We start from the raw sequence: 14272 nt of genomic DNA on the forward strand, positions 1-14272 counted from the left end.
AAGAAAACACCGTCAGCTGCAGAAACAACACACAAGCCTTCGACACGAGAAAACGAGTCTCCGTCGCGGACAACAAGAAAGCGACGCCTGGCAAAAAAGCCACAGCAACGGCGTACATGATTTTCACTGACTGACGCGAGGGGACAAGGACCGAAGGCGCCCAAGCAGACAGACTTCCTGCCGTGCAATCTACGGCGCCAGGCTTTTCTGTGTGCAAAGGTCCATGCGCAGCCACCAGTCTGGTACTGGGCATCTCCATCCGTCTCCAGATCTCACGCCGGAGTAACCAAACACCCAGGAAAATCCCTTTTGTTGAAAGGCGGTGCAACAACCCGCGGCGGCCAGAAAGCGAGTGCACGGTTACCACCGCGGTCTCTGTGGTACAAAAATGAACGGGAGACGATCTGACACGGAAAGGAAGACGCAGAAGCCAACGTTCCGGCCGTCCTTCGCGTTTGTTATGCTTAATCCCTTCTGACCTGCCACCGACACACAGCAGTCTTTTCGACTTTATTCACTGTGTCGTGCATGCGGTCGTCCGCAATTTGAAAACGCCGCCGAAAGGACTTCTCGTCCCGGGACGACGCCCTTTTCTTCTCGGAGCCGCCTCGACGGACGAAACGCTCTTCCCTCATCGCACTCACACAGCGAATTCCAAAGAGAGCCGGAAACATGTCGCTTTATTCCCCGCCACAGCCGGCGGTGAGCACACGAAGAACGCACACGTGTGCTTCCCTTCATCGCGAATCACAGCACACTGTCGCGCCGAAGTGGAAAGGCGGAAATACAGCGAACGCGTTCGCGACACACACTCACAGAGGCACGCAGAGCCGGGCCGGTACAGGACGGACTAGAGGCACAGGAAGCTCCTGAGCTTGGAGCATGGTGATGCCTCTTAAGGTCGCATTCTCAAAAACGCAAACAATGGTGGTATCGGGAAGAGATAAACAAGACACACAATCCTCTACATGTCCCGAGACAAACGAAAACGCCGGCTCTTACCGGCACCAGCATTCTCTCCGCTACGCAAGGTGTGACTATAAAGAGCCGGCCGTGCTTCCCCACGGACGGTCATTACCCTTTCTCTCTCCCTTTGGTTACCACTGAAGGATCCTGACGCAGAATCGGCAAACGATTCCTCTTTGTTCTTTGTTTGGTTTGCCTTTATTCCTCACACCCCGTGACCCCCCCCCTGCTTTGGTAATTCGTGTCTACGTTCCTCTTTAACCTTCCATCTTCCTCCGTTTACCTCCATCGCCTTCCTTCCAACCAGCTTCTGTCTCCTTTCTTCCCATTCTAACGTTTCCTTTTCCTCGCTCTCTTTCTTTCCCTTTTTTCACCTATCCTCCTGTGAGACGGCCACCACGACACTGTCGTGCTGTCGCCACGTTCGCGCCTTGCCTTGAATTTTTTCTCGCTTCCTTCCTCCCTGTCTCACACATGTAACCTAACCGTCTGCCCCTAACCTGCGTACACTCCTTGACTCAGAGCCCGTCTCGACTACTTTTGTCGCTCCAGTCGCTCCGTCTTCCCTCAGTCGCCCTGCGCGCGGGCGCGCGGTCGTTCCCGCGTGACCCCCTCTCTCCTCTCCCTAGTCGAGGTCATCGAAGGCATCTCCGGCGGCCAGTGCCTCTGCCTCGTCGACGAAGTAGCCTCGGTCCAAAAACAACTCCTCTTTGGGCTGCCCCGCGCCCCAGGCGCCTCCCGTCGCATCTACTCCCCAGGCGTAGTCCGCTCCCCCGCCCCACACGAGCTCCGTCCCTGGGGCGCTCGCTGCAACCTGGAACGGAGTCGCTACTACCGCGGCCGGAGGGAGGTCTCGCACGGGTTTCTGCTGGTCAGAATCCCTCGCCGGAGGAACCGACGGCTCGGTGGCGATCGGGCGCGGCGAGGGCTGTGAACCTTTGCTGTCAGCTTCTGTTCGCACCGCGCGCTTCTCCGGTTTCGGGCGTCGACTGCGCTTGGGTGCATGCACGCGTGCTTCCTCTTTGCCTCGGGCCACCGACGACGTCGAATGGGGCTTCCCGCTCTCTGGAGCCCGTCGGCCACTCTTCTCTGGGCTCTGCCTGGAGTCCTTCTCTCCGCCAGTGCTGTGCGCCGCGGAGGCGTTGCCGTCGGCAGAAGAGTTGCACTCCGACATCTCGGCGCTGTTCAGGAGCGACGGGCCGAAGGACAAGGCGGTTTTGATCCCTGCAGCGGAGGCTTTCAGAGAGAGGTCGAACAGCGTCGGGTTCCGGCGTTTCGCCTTCTCAATGTTGCCGTGGATGCGCTGCGCGAGGTCAAAGAGCGACTGGAAAAACTGGAGCGTCTCGGGCGCCTCGCCGAGCTTCGCCTTCCCGTGCTCCTCCGAGTCCTGCTGTCCCGCGACGCACGCATACGCGTACTCCACCGGGATTTCTGCGGGTTCTACAAAGTCGCACAGCGCCGAGGTGTCGAGCGAAGCCTGGAGCAGAAAGCGCCCCCCCTTGTTGTTCGCCAAGGCGGCTTCGATGGCGTGCACACTCGACGGCTTGCCGCGCCCAGTCCCGAAGTTCCTGTTTGGATGGAAGAGAAAGTGGTCAAAAACCGAGAGGAGTTGCAGGACGATTGACGGAGCGTTCAGGAGCACCACGCCCTCGCACCGCGACGGGACGAAGAACAGACTCCGCAAATTCTGCCAGTGCGGCGAATTGACGAACGCCAGCAACGCCGACTCGGGCTGCTTGTGCAATTTCGCGACGGCCGAGGGTCCCAACGAGGCCTTGATGAAGGAGTTGATCGGGGCCAAGTCGATGACCAGCAGAAATCGAGGAGACGCCGCCGTCCCCTGAGCTCACACACAAAAAACGAGCAATTTCATGCACGACCCCACGCAAAGCCGACGGACTCCTGCTTTTCAAAGCCCCAAACCTCGGCGCCGGTGTGTGGTGTGAGCGCCGCGTCTTCGAATCCCACGGCAAGCGTCCACCCGACAGGCTGGTTTCTGTTCACCTCGCCGTTTCACCCTCGCAGGCCTCCCCTTGTGTTTCCGAGGAGACCAGCTGTTCCTACGACGCCGCCACGCCCATCCGCTTCCCTTGTTTCCGCGGCCGTCGCTGCACACCCCAAACCCGTCTGCTTTTTCGCGCGTCCCGCCCCCCGTCTCCTCTCCCTGCTTCGGCCGCCTTCCTGCGGAGCGCCGACCTGTAGCAGAGCTTGGTGGAGAAGAAAGCCGTCGATGAGGAGATCTTTCTGAATTGTGTACGGCTCCGCAGTGGCTGCAGTCGAGATCGTTCGGTAAATGACGAGGGAGCTTCGCTTCGAGTAGCCGTGAAGGAAAGTAGGATAGAGGCTCTGGTGGCGCTCGAAACCGTCCTCAACGTGCCGGAGGTCTTCCTCCGAAAACCGGAGCATTGGAAGCAGCCTAGAAGGGTCTTGCGGAGCCGTCTCGTTTGGCGCGGACGGGGAGCGCGGAGATATTTCTGAAACAAGGAGAGACACGCACGAGAAATGAGATGAGACGAGAGGGACGTGAGACGCAGCGGCGGCTCGGGGCGACGCGCCCGACAGACACACACGACAGGGAACCGCTATTTTGCTGCATTCTTTTCGAGAAACACGAGACAACGGAAAAAAAGAGCAAAACAACGGGTTCACGTCCGCTTTCTTCCGTCTCACACACGATGCGTTGCCACCGACACTCAATTACAAAAAGCAGGCGCTCTGGCGTCCACCTACAAAAATCATCAGCACACATTCCGCGCTCCACGTGCCGTCCTCCGGGGATTTTTTTTCGCCCCCCCCCCCCCCCCCCCTGCTTCTGTTTACGATGTAAGACATCCTCGTGTGTACATACAGCAGACCTATATCCGCTACTACGCATGTGTGTGCGGCAAGGCCACATCGACACATGCCTGGCACCGGAGGGCGACACCTCATTCACTCGTCCGCGCACCTGAGGAAATGACAGCGACACGTACCTTTTTTCGGAGGCGCAGCTGCGGAAGTTTGAAGAACATGCCAAGGGGTTCCAGAATGCTCTCGCGGGGAAGTGAACGTAGAGAGACACAGAACGACAGCCACGAAGAGAACCGAAACTTTGCTTTTCAGACTCCAGGAAGAAAGCCATCTCGACCCACAGCCGTCTGTTTTGCTAGAAAGAGCCGATCCCCGGCAACTGGAATCCCGGCTGTCCCTGGCAGGCGCAGCTCCAGAGAGCGCGGCCGGAGGGCGCATCCCTCGCCTTCCTCGCTGGGCCTCGTCATCCATCGCTACGTCTTTACGCTAAAAAGGGACGAAAGTGACGGTCAATGCCGGTTCGCAGATCCACCCAAGAAACGCAGAGAAGGCCCCGCTCGGGGCACAGAAGGGTGGCGAAACCGGATGCAGCAACGAGACCGAGACGAAGGGGAACAGCAAGAGGAACCGCGAAGGAATGTGGAAGACACCACACCGAAAGGAAGGGGATACGCCGGGGAAATACTGAAAAAGACAGCAGAAGGAACCGAAATCCAGGGTGCAGAAACCTGGAAGGAGGAAACGGAGAAGACTGGAGAGGCGCAACAGGAAGAAACACACTGTACACCAGGAACCACTGTTCTCGCGCCGTGGAACGCAGTCGCGAAGACAATCGGAGCGTTTGAAGTGAACCAGGCTCAAAAATGATGGGTCTTGCTCATCCACACGCACCGACACCGGGGGGGGGGGGGGGGGGGGGGGGGGGGACGGACGGGCACTAGAACCTCCCGGGGCACGTGTCCCACCAAAAATATCGTTAGGCGGCAGAACTTACGGAGAAGAAAGAAGCTCGATGGGTCAAGAGGCAACGTTACACTCTCAAAAAAAAAGGAGCTTGGTTCCCAAGCCAGGAGAGAATCCGCGATATATGCCGGCGCCGCTGAGAGCTCTCGCTCTCGTCGCCCGTTTCACGACTCCCTGGGGATCAGTTCACCCCCCAGGGCGCCTAGAGAAGTCTTCAGGTGAACCACGAACACAACAGAAAAGTAAAAAACGCCAGCTGCATCCTAACGGCTAGAGAAAGAAACCGGAGGGTTTCTCGTCGGCCAAGTTCGGGGATGAACCCCCCCCCCAAAAAAAAACTGATTTCAGGTTCCCAAATTCGGAGGATATCTGCCGCTACGGCGCCTCGCCTTTACGTGGCAAAGAAAACAACGCGCTCCAGGAATGCATCGAGATCGAAACTGGCACATGTGGCGTCGAAAACAAATTGTGGACGAAAATAAGGCAGTGCTCTGCTAAACAGGCAGAAGAGCCACGCAGAAGGTGCGAGAGCCTCGCTCGGGCATGTTGTTCAGTGTCCTGGCCCAGACAAGCGAGAAACCACACTAAAGAAGAGCAAACACAGAAGGAACATGGAGAGGGGATGGAAAAAGGCAAAACGCAGTGGAAAGTGCGAAAACATCATCAGGCAAGTCGCAGAAGACATCCTCGTTTCTCCGCGCCACTCTGTTCCCGGTCAAGTATCCGCAGAAAGAGACGCCTGGCTGCAGGTGAGGACTGTCGCATGCGCTCTTTGATTTCACTCCCTGCTCGACCATTTCCTCCGTTCCCAGACGCGGAAAAGCTGGGGATTAAAAACTTGCGTGGATTTGCCTGGGGCGCAGCACACCAAGGGATACACAGGAGCATTACCGAGGCAAAAAGATCCCCGTCTTGCCATGCCACATGGTGTGTTGGATTCCGGAGCGACCCCCGTGGGACACCGCCGACGAGACGAAAACCTTGGAGAAAAAAAGCGCGCGTGCACGCGGCGGAAGATCTATGTGACGTGCGTCAGCCCGGAGATGTGTGCGTCAGCCCGGAGATGTGTGCGTCAGCGAAGATGCAACACGTCCAAGGGGCTTTCCAAAATTCCTCGTGTGCTTGTCGAGAAATCAGTGTCCCTCTGCTCTGTCGCGCACTGCGACACACAATTCAACTGCAGCAAACACCGGCAACTTGTTTTGTTCCTCCGTGGGATGGGCTTTCATTCCGCGCCAAAATTTAAATGCTGGTTTTCAACAGCCTATCGGGGGTTGGCCAGACACTGTCTTCCGGTGTGTCAACGGAACTTGCCCAAGTTTTCCACTTGATTTAAACTGTGTCCCGGAAGTTCCGCCCCCTCAGATGGGCTGCTCGGGTGGTCCCAGCAAACATACTGCAGCGGGGTCTTAAGGCATATACAACGAAATTTACATCGTCCTTTACTGTGCGCCGGACATACAGCCCGGCAAGGAAGCCGATGAGAGTAATCCGGGAACTTTAGGAGCAGAACACTCTCGCGGATCCACACAGGGGTTGCCTAAAGGAAACCCTCTGCGAATTTACATCGTTTCCTCAGCAAGATGTGGTTAAGGATGGTGGTAGGAAGTAGGAGTGCTGAGGGCAGGACGGGCTGGGGAGGGCGTCGTCTGGTGCAGGTTTTCAGTCACTGCATCATCCCCCCCAATGTTGTACCATTTTGACGAGCCTCGCCCTCTGCAAACTCGTATCATGTGTGTATTCAACCAAGTGAATAGTTCAAACACCTGTAGTCAGCAGGAAACCTGGTTCCAGCAGAAAGCCATGCTCAATCCCCAGAACGCGTTCCCGACGGTAATGCCTGTTTGCCGGGACCACGGGTGGGTGTGTGACGCCTGAATCCCTTGTAGTAGGAGCAAGGCTGCAGTCTAGGGTGAGAACTTTTCCACGAAGAGGACACCACATTCCCCGTCTAACGGGACGGATCACAAGTTCTTTTAGTGCCCGCTGATAGCGGTGTTTCATGCCGGCCTGGTCGCCAGCGGCCGAGGAACATCGCAGTCGCGCCTTCGCGTCCCTTCATCTGCGCCGGCTCCCACTTGGACGTAGAGCTGTTGATGGTGTCTGCATGCCCACCTAGCCAAGTGAATAGTACCTGTGAGCCAGGCAGGAACAGCTAAATGAAACGAGCGGGCGAGGCAAGGGTGACCCGCTGGTCACCCTTACGCGAATCAGACACACGCCGATGTCGCCTTACGATGCCCCCAAATGTTCCACGGACGTCGTGCGTCTCCAGTGTGTCACTGTGAAGGCGCGCGATCAACTTTTGGGGCTTCGCAACATCGCCAGATGAAACTGGACTCGAGCACACAAACTGCGGGGCCGGAAAGCATTAGGAAGCCAGTGGCTGCCCGTTGGGAGTAGTGCGGGTTATAAGACCAACGAAGAGCGGTACTGTGGAGCCGCTCGGTCGAGAAACGACGCCATGGAAGAGCACTGCGATTGACTGGCGTTTTCGCAGACTGGGTTTGGGCTACAGTCAGATTGATAACTGCGGTCATATCATCGTTCGGCTGTCGTTCTTGTCTACAGCACATCGTGCAGAGGCAGCACGTTTTCCTAAGAAAGCTTTTTGCGTCGATGTACGATGTTCGCCGCCGCTCGCTTGTCCTCGGGACGTGTAAAAGCGCAGCGCGTCGTTCTTTCCTGCCAGAACCATATCGAGCAAGGCTGCTCAACAGTTTGCCCCCGCAGCCCAGTGTAACGCATACACACGGTCACCGACAGCAGACACCTTTACAATCGAGGGGAGAGAGGGGACGCCCACGGGATCGCTGGAACTGAGAAACCGAGGCCTCTGTGATGTACCTCTGAGTACGTCTTCCCCAAACAGACCACCGTTGTCTCTGTTCATGCAGAGCGCACTACTCTCATCCTTCCTTCACGACAACGACGAACCGAAAAAAGTGTTTCCTCGTCCACAGCGGCTCCAAATATCTCCGTCCTCTCCACTACATAGGCGGCGTGGACAAAAGAAAAACTTTGACGCCAGTGTGATCCCTGTTCCAGAGGTTTATTTCGTCGTCGGGATGAAGACATCCGTGAACATCATACGAGCAGGGCGCATGAGAGCATTCTTGTTGTCTTGTCTGAAAGAAGCGGAAAAAGGAGACACAGCATACCACGCCTAGCTAAAACGGTCCCCAACGCTTTACATGGAAGACAATGGTAGCGTAATTGGAGTGTTCAGCTGCGCCAGAGGGCATGCGGATTCGGTCTACTAAGGCTACAAAACACAACTTATAAGGGTGAAGGATGCTCGGAGCTTCGTCTCCCGGGCTTCCGCATTTCCGCCGGGGAAAATCGCATAGCACTGAACCACCTGATGTCGCCGTTCCCACGCTGGCCTTTCCTCCAAGCATGAGGAATTGGTGGACGGTGATTCCTCACTGACGGCCTACAAGCTAGTGCCTCACCTGCTGTCTATCCCACTCCGCGCTTTATCGTCGGCAGCGATCTCGACTCGACATACAAACACAGAATTAACTAGCCATCTGACTGGGGAGGGGTTTCTCACCTGTCGATGTAGTCGCCCCAGTTGCCGGACAAGTTGTTCGCAGTGAAACCCAAAGAAAAGGCGCGATATGGCTGAAGATAAAAACCAACAACGATGGCGGCGCGGCGTCACATGCCCCCACTAATGTCCAGGAGAGTTTTCACGGTCGAGGTAGTGGCAACCCTGCTAGACAACGTCTCTGTTCCACGGAAGTTTGTCTTTTGCGTTTCCGCGCATGACGTTCACCGGGACTTCAAAAATATTTTCATGGGTAAATGGTGACACGAGTTGCTTGGCGGCAGCGCGGGTCGCATCCTTTGTCATTTCGTGGAAGCCCAAAAACCTTCACGGAAAACGCGACTGGTCTTCCACGCACGTGTCAGCTGTTCGTCGCCCCGGAGCTTTTTTCGCTCTCTCTGACGTGGCTCTCGGCTCTCTCTGTGTCGCACGAGTTTCCCAACAGCTACCGCTCCGTTCGTCCCCATCGTGTTGTTCATTTGCCGTTCCTGCGTATCGCTGTTGTACTCCCGTTCCCCATAACCTATATTTTCCTCCGTTGTATCCTCGTGATTGTGCCTGGCGTCTCCCGCCAACGACTCCTTAGTTTCTTGCAGTTGGCCGTCGCTCTTTCCCCTCTTCCTTCTTTTTCGGAGTTGTGCCTCAACAACATTCATGCTCAGGTAGTAGGACAACCTGGGAGACTCCTCCAGCCGTCTGCACTCGCCAGCCCTTTTCGTTGTCCCCATCTGAACCCTCCTTTCTTGCTTGCTGTGTTCCACTCGCCCCACCGTTTCACCCTGCTTTCTCGCCTCTCCTCTCATTCACACAGTCTGCCTGCAAGCGCCACACCGTCTCATTCCACCCCTGCTTTCTGTCCTTTCTCTGTTTCCACTGTCTTTCGTTTTCCCCTCCGGAGTTCTCTCCTTCTGATTCGTTCCACGGCCTTCCTTCTGCTCTCGTCCTTCGCTGCGCCTGCTCCAGTCCTTTTCTTGTCCCTTTAGTTTTACCTTCGGGGTAGCCTACCTGTTCGTGGTCCGGGATTGGGAATGTCTTCGTGTCTGGGTTGTCCTTGCCATAGGGCATTGCATTGAAGTTCCACATGAGCGAAGGCGGAATGCCGTTCTGTCCACTTTTTCCGAAGCAGCCATGAGCATCGGATGCACCGTGGCCCGCCTTCGCATGCGCCCCATGAGTCCCCTCGCGTTCGGTCCCTTCCGTGCAGTCGCTGCCATGCTCTCCACAACCGTCCGAGAGTCCGTGACTCAAAGAGCGCACAAGAATGTCAAAGTTCCTCGACAAGGTGGCTTCTCTCAAGGCCTCTTCCCACGTTGTCTCCAGATCCTTCATGTGCTCGGCATGGCGCTGAAGACGCGCCTCTTGTTGCTCCGACTCACTCTCCCAGAAGCCCTCAGATGCATGCAACTGCGCCGCCTGGAGCTCCAGCAGCGAGGTGACGTCCTGAAACGCGCGCGGGGTCAGACTCAGGAAAACACGCTCCAAGTGCACCCGCAACCAGACCGCCCCAACTGCGCGAAGCTTTCTGCGTAAAAATCAAGAGTTTTCGGTCCCCTCTTTAGCAGGCACATTGCCAGGTCCGTACACCCGTCTTTTTTTGCTTGTGGGATTTAAAATTCCGTCCAAGCTCGTGTACGTACAGGAAGCCGTTGGCGGGTAACGGGGCTTGAACAAAGCAACTTGCAGAGACGCAGCGATACCACCGAATTGGCGAACGGAAAGAAAGGAACTCTGGACAGGCGATGAAACGGCTACGAGAACCATGATGAGAAAGGACGGAACAAACGGCGCCGCAGGCAACTGGAGAGTCTACCCACAGACCCCCAGGGGAACGACGAGCCGAGACAAGAAGGCGAAGTCGAAATCGGCCTTGCTGGTGAACGCAAGTGCAGTGCAGGGAAACTCAAAGCGCCAAACGCCATCAGACGCCTCTACGCATGCACAGGCCTCAGAGGTCGTGAGCGAAGGAAGCACGAGGGGAAGGGGAAGGGAAACGTACCACGAGGCGCTGATACATGTCGTTGAACTGCTTCGTGATCGCCATGTGAGTGGCCATGAATGACGCAAAAGCGACGAATTGCTGAAGAGGAAGCGGACAGCGCAGGAGAGAATTTCGAGAGTGGCACGGACAGGGGAGACTGTTGCGAGAACACGCAGCTGCCGACTTGGCGACGTTCACCGAGCCGCAGACCCAACGATAGAGCGGAGAAGACCGTAGGACAGCCACCGGGACAGACGGCGCGTATGGGAAAAAAGAAAACCGAGAGACGAGAACACGTTGGGAAGCTGCGTGAATGGCGCCCCTTTCCTCATCTCTATCTCGGGAGTTCTGTGTCGTCTTTTCTCGGCGCGCCTTCTCTACCGCTCTCGTTCCACCTGGTTTTTTTTCTCGCCTCATCCCCGTTGGCGTTCCCGTCTCGCCCTGCGGCCTCTCACCAGTCTCAGTTCGGGGTTGTGCTTCACGACGAAGGCGGTGACCGGCCGATACACGGCGAGCGCTGCGTTCTTAATCGTGAGAGCACAGTCTCCAAGAACTTTTTCCAGGTAGGGTCGCATGCCCCGGATGAAGAGAACAAAGTAGTTGAACGTGGCATGTTCGCCGTAGTACGCGTGGTCCGGAAGCGTCGGCCCGAAGCGGTGTTCACGGGCGACGCGCCAACCCGGCTTCGCGGCGCCTCCACTGAAGAACCGTTTCTGCGCAGACCGGGCGAGCGTCGGGTGCACGCCCCCAAATACGCTCCGCCACTGCTGCGTAGGCAGCTGCGAACCGAACAGGAGGCGTCCAAGCGGCTGCAAAAGCGAAAAAAGAGACAGCGGAGAACGCGGCGACATAGGGGCGGTGTCTAGGGGCGCTGACCTCGAGTGCTCGTCCTCGGAATGTCTACAAGAGACCACACCAGAATATCCGGCCACCTATATCCCCCACATATACCGGGGAAGTGCGCTATATATATATATATATATTTATATACGTATATATATGTATATGCACATATGTGTATATTTGTATATATGGAGTGGGGACCTACCATTTCGAAAACTGTCTTGTTCTGGCTGAACGCGTCTGTCGCAGGAGACTCGAGGGACACGCAACGATAGGCAAATCGCTCTCTGCAAACAGACAGAAGAAACGGGTGTTCTTGCACGTGCAGAAAAACGCGTGGGCCAGGTGGCCCGATCCTCCCCGTGCAGCTGTGTACGGGCCGTGCTGTTTGGGACCGAGGCATGCGGCAAGCCGCTTCAAGAACGTGCAAGTGAAGTTCTCCACGAAATGCGGATAGCCATATGCGTGTCTGAATGCAGACGGTAGATGCAGGGACGACCGATGAATATTTAGAGGAGAGAGGGACTGAGAAGCGGGCAGAGAACCGCGAAACATGTCCATATAGGCGAGGAACCGCAAACAAAGCGCCATCGAGTTGCGCGGGTCCCGCCGCTTACCGCTGCAGAAAGGCACGATCGTCGCCGCAAGAAAGCTTGCGAAAGCAAACTGCAGACTGTCTCTAGAAAAAGAAAGCAAGGACGAAGCTGGACGCCGTGGGACGGCAGGCGTGGCACGCAGGTGAAAAAAAAACCTCGAGTGTGGTCGTGCACCTCGTAACGAAAAAAGTAGGCAGACGCTCTCTCCCTTTGGCGCATGCACGCAGAGGACGGATGAAATGCAATCGCGGAGAGGAAAAGGGGAGAAAGGTGGAAATGACACCGGCGAAAAACACTGAGAAAAAAGCTTAGAGACCCACGCAGCGGACCGCGTCGGTGTCAAAAGAGGGGAGTGGAAAAAGGAAAGGGACCAGACGAAAAACGTGTCCCTCTCTTTCCACGAGATGCGGGACTGGCTCAGACAAAGTAGAAAAGAAAAGAGTGCGGAATACAAGAGATTTCGGCTCTCGCACTACACTCGCCTCACTCGGTCGATTTTCGCAACGGAGACACAACAGAGAACAGCGGCCACAGCGTCGGCAGAGTCTCCTCCTCTGGCCGCTGTCCCTCTCGGCCTTTAATCGACATCTTCTCCAGGGCTTTCGGACGGGTGTGTGCAGTTGCGTATGCACTGTCTTACTGAATGAACCGGCTTTCCCAGCAGCCTTTTCGTGTACAACGGAGGAATGTACAGTTTTGTCAGGACTTTGTTCCTCGACAAGTACGCACAAAAATGTGGAAGGTGTTGTGACGCCTCTATGCAACCCCAAAGCTTCAAAAGTAGGTTCCTCTGTCCATGGGACCGGCGTGTTTCTTCCCGGTGCGCATAGGAGAGCGATGTGTGTGTCCATTTTTTGTGATTGGTGAAGACAACCAAAATAGACACGAGAAAGCCAAGACTAACTCGCTTGAGCAGTGTCTCGCCTTTTTTCTCTTCTTCGTTACCTCGAGTCCGCTCTTAGGCGCGCATGCAGAATTCAGGCAGAACGCAATTATATTCCTGTGGCTGATCCTATTACCCAGTAAAAGCAATAGCGAACGCAAGGTGCAATCATCGTGGATTAGGAACAAATATCCATGTTGGAGGCAAACGAAAATGGTAACTACTGTCAACGACTGAGTTGGGCATGCTTTCTGACACAGCTATCAAACCTCGCCCAGCAATATTCCGATACCTGCATTACGCGAGAAAAGCAGCCAATTGCGGCGTCCTACTTGAGACGAATTGTGGTTTCTTTTTCCGCTGTATCAGTCGACAGACCAGCGTTTCGGTTGAAATGTGAAAAAAGCATATGTGGGTACGGGTTTCGCACATGCCCTGTTGTGACATCACATCCGTAATGATCGTGTGTGCCGCACACGGGCAGACATGCGAGTGTGCGTTTGCAGATGACAGGTACATCGCCCAAGCGTCCTCTCAAACTTGAACATCAGAAGCCGCGCTTCTATGCCCCACTCCTCCACTCAACCCCCCTCTGCCTCTGCTACAGTCGCATGTATATAAAGATTTTTACATATATACATATACGTATACCAATGCAGAATCGGTACCTAGAAAATTGTCGGCTTAGGCGAAGAGCGGAGCCTTCTGTTTGCACGCTATGATGGGGGCCCAATGGTGAGTAAGTCAAGCAGCGGTAGCTCCGTGCCGCATGTATTCACAGAACGGTAATTCCGCGCATCATTCTAGTCGGCTTATCACGAATCGCTGTCTGTCATTGGCGAAAGTGCACACGCGAATACACTTCCCAGTTCACGTTTTACATACTTGCTTTGTTAGAGACTGCCTGCATTTGCTGCAACATGACAGATTTTTAATTTTTTCCGTAGGGTAGGTTTCGTTGGCCACCCGCAATAAGGATGTACTTACTTGGCGTGGCACAGCTCGAAAGAAGTTTCAAAATGCTCTTGATTTTCAGAACTATAACGGGGGGACACTAAACAACGCACTACACAATGATAGGTTTTCTGAATATGTAGCGGGCTGGGCCGAGATTACAAAGGCCACCGTCTATGGATAACTGCGTTCAGGGTTGTCAGGCGGACCGAGGTGGTAGCACGAAACTTTTGACAGTTCTGTCTCCACCTGAAATATGCCTACTGGTCCTCTCGTGTAAACAGATGGCTTTACAAGACAGGCGAGGTACAGATCCGGGAATGCAGTAACGGTTGTTCTGAGGACGTCGGAGCGTGGCGTTTTCTGAGACATTCGCAATATACGCCGTTTCCAGGACTTCTTTCCGTGTCTGGGAAAGCGCATTAGGATGTTCTGTGCGAACGTGGGATGGCGCAGATATGCAAGAAATATTATCAACTGGAAATACATCCGAACGGCTCAAAACAGGTTCCTGGTAGCCGTACCGTACACGCTGAGTTCTTTATCCGTCTCTTTTCCTCCGTGCCCGAATTATTTTTCGAGATGCAGTGAGCTATTGTGCACTGTTATAAAATTGAATTCGAATCATCCCCGGTTATTGCACAGCGACACGAGAATCGGAAGTTCAAGGCCCTACACTGCAGCTGTCGTCTCCAACTGGTGGTGTAATTGTATCGGACCCTGGTCACTTATTCAGAGGGGGCACT

At 55.3% G+C, this 14272-nt stretch overlaps 2 protein-coding genes across 2 annotated transcripts; both read right to left on the minus strand.

The window, feature by feature from the left end:
• Positions 1–1591: 1591 nt before the first annotated feature.
• On the minus strand, positions 1592–3372 carry NCLIV_023780 (conserved hypothetical protein; the record flags this gene model as incomplete). Its single annotated transcript, XM_003882572.1, has 2 exons — positions 1592–2806; positions 3163–3372. The coding sequence occupies 2 exons, from the start codon at positions 3370–3372 to the stop codon at positions 1592–1594; spliced, it is 1425 nt and encodes a 474-aa protein (XP_003882621.1).
• Positions 3373–7771: 4399 nt separating this feature from the next.
• NCLIV_023790 (conserved hypothetical protein) lies at positions 7772–11301 on the minus strand (the record flags this gene model as incomplete). The annotated part of the gene is made up of 6 exons (XM_003882573.1): positions 7772–7847; positions 8276–8346; positions 9278–9712; positions 10269–10349; positions 10706–11059; positions 11299–11301. 6 exons carry the CDS (start codon positions 11299–11301, stop codon positions 7772–7774), a joined length of 1020 nt encoding a protein of 339 aa, XP_003882622.1.
• Between the last annotated feature and the right edge of the window lie 2971 nt (positions 11302–14272).

Source organism: Neospora caninum, chromosome VIIa (genome assembly GCF_000208865.1).
Source record: "Neospora caninum Liverpool complete genome, chromosome VIIa".
Taxonomy (NCBI): domain Eukaryota; phylum Apicomplexa; class Conoidasida; order Eucoccidiorida; family Sarcocystidae; genus Neospora; species Neospora caninum.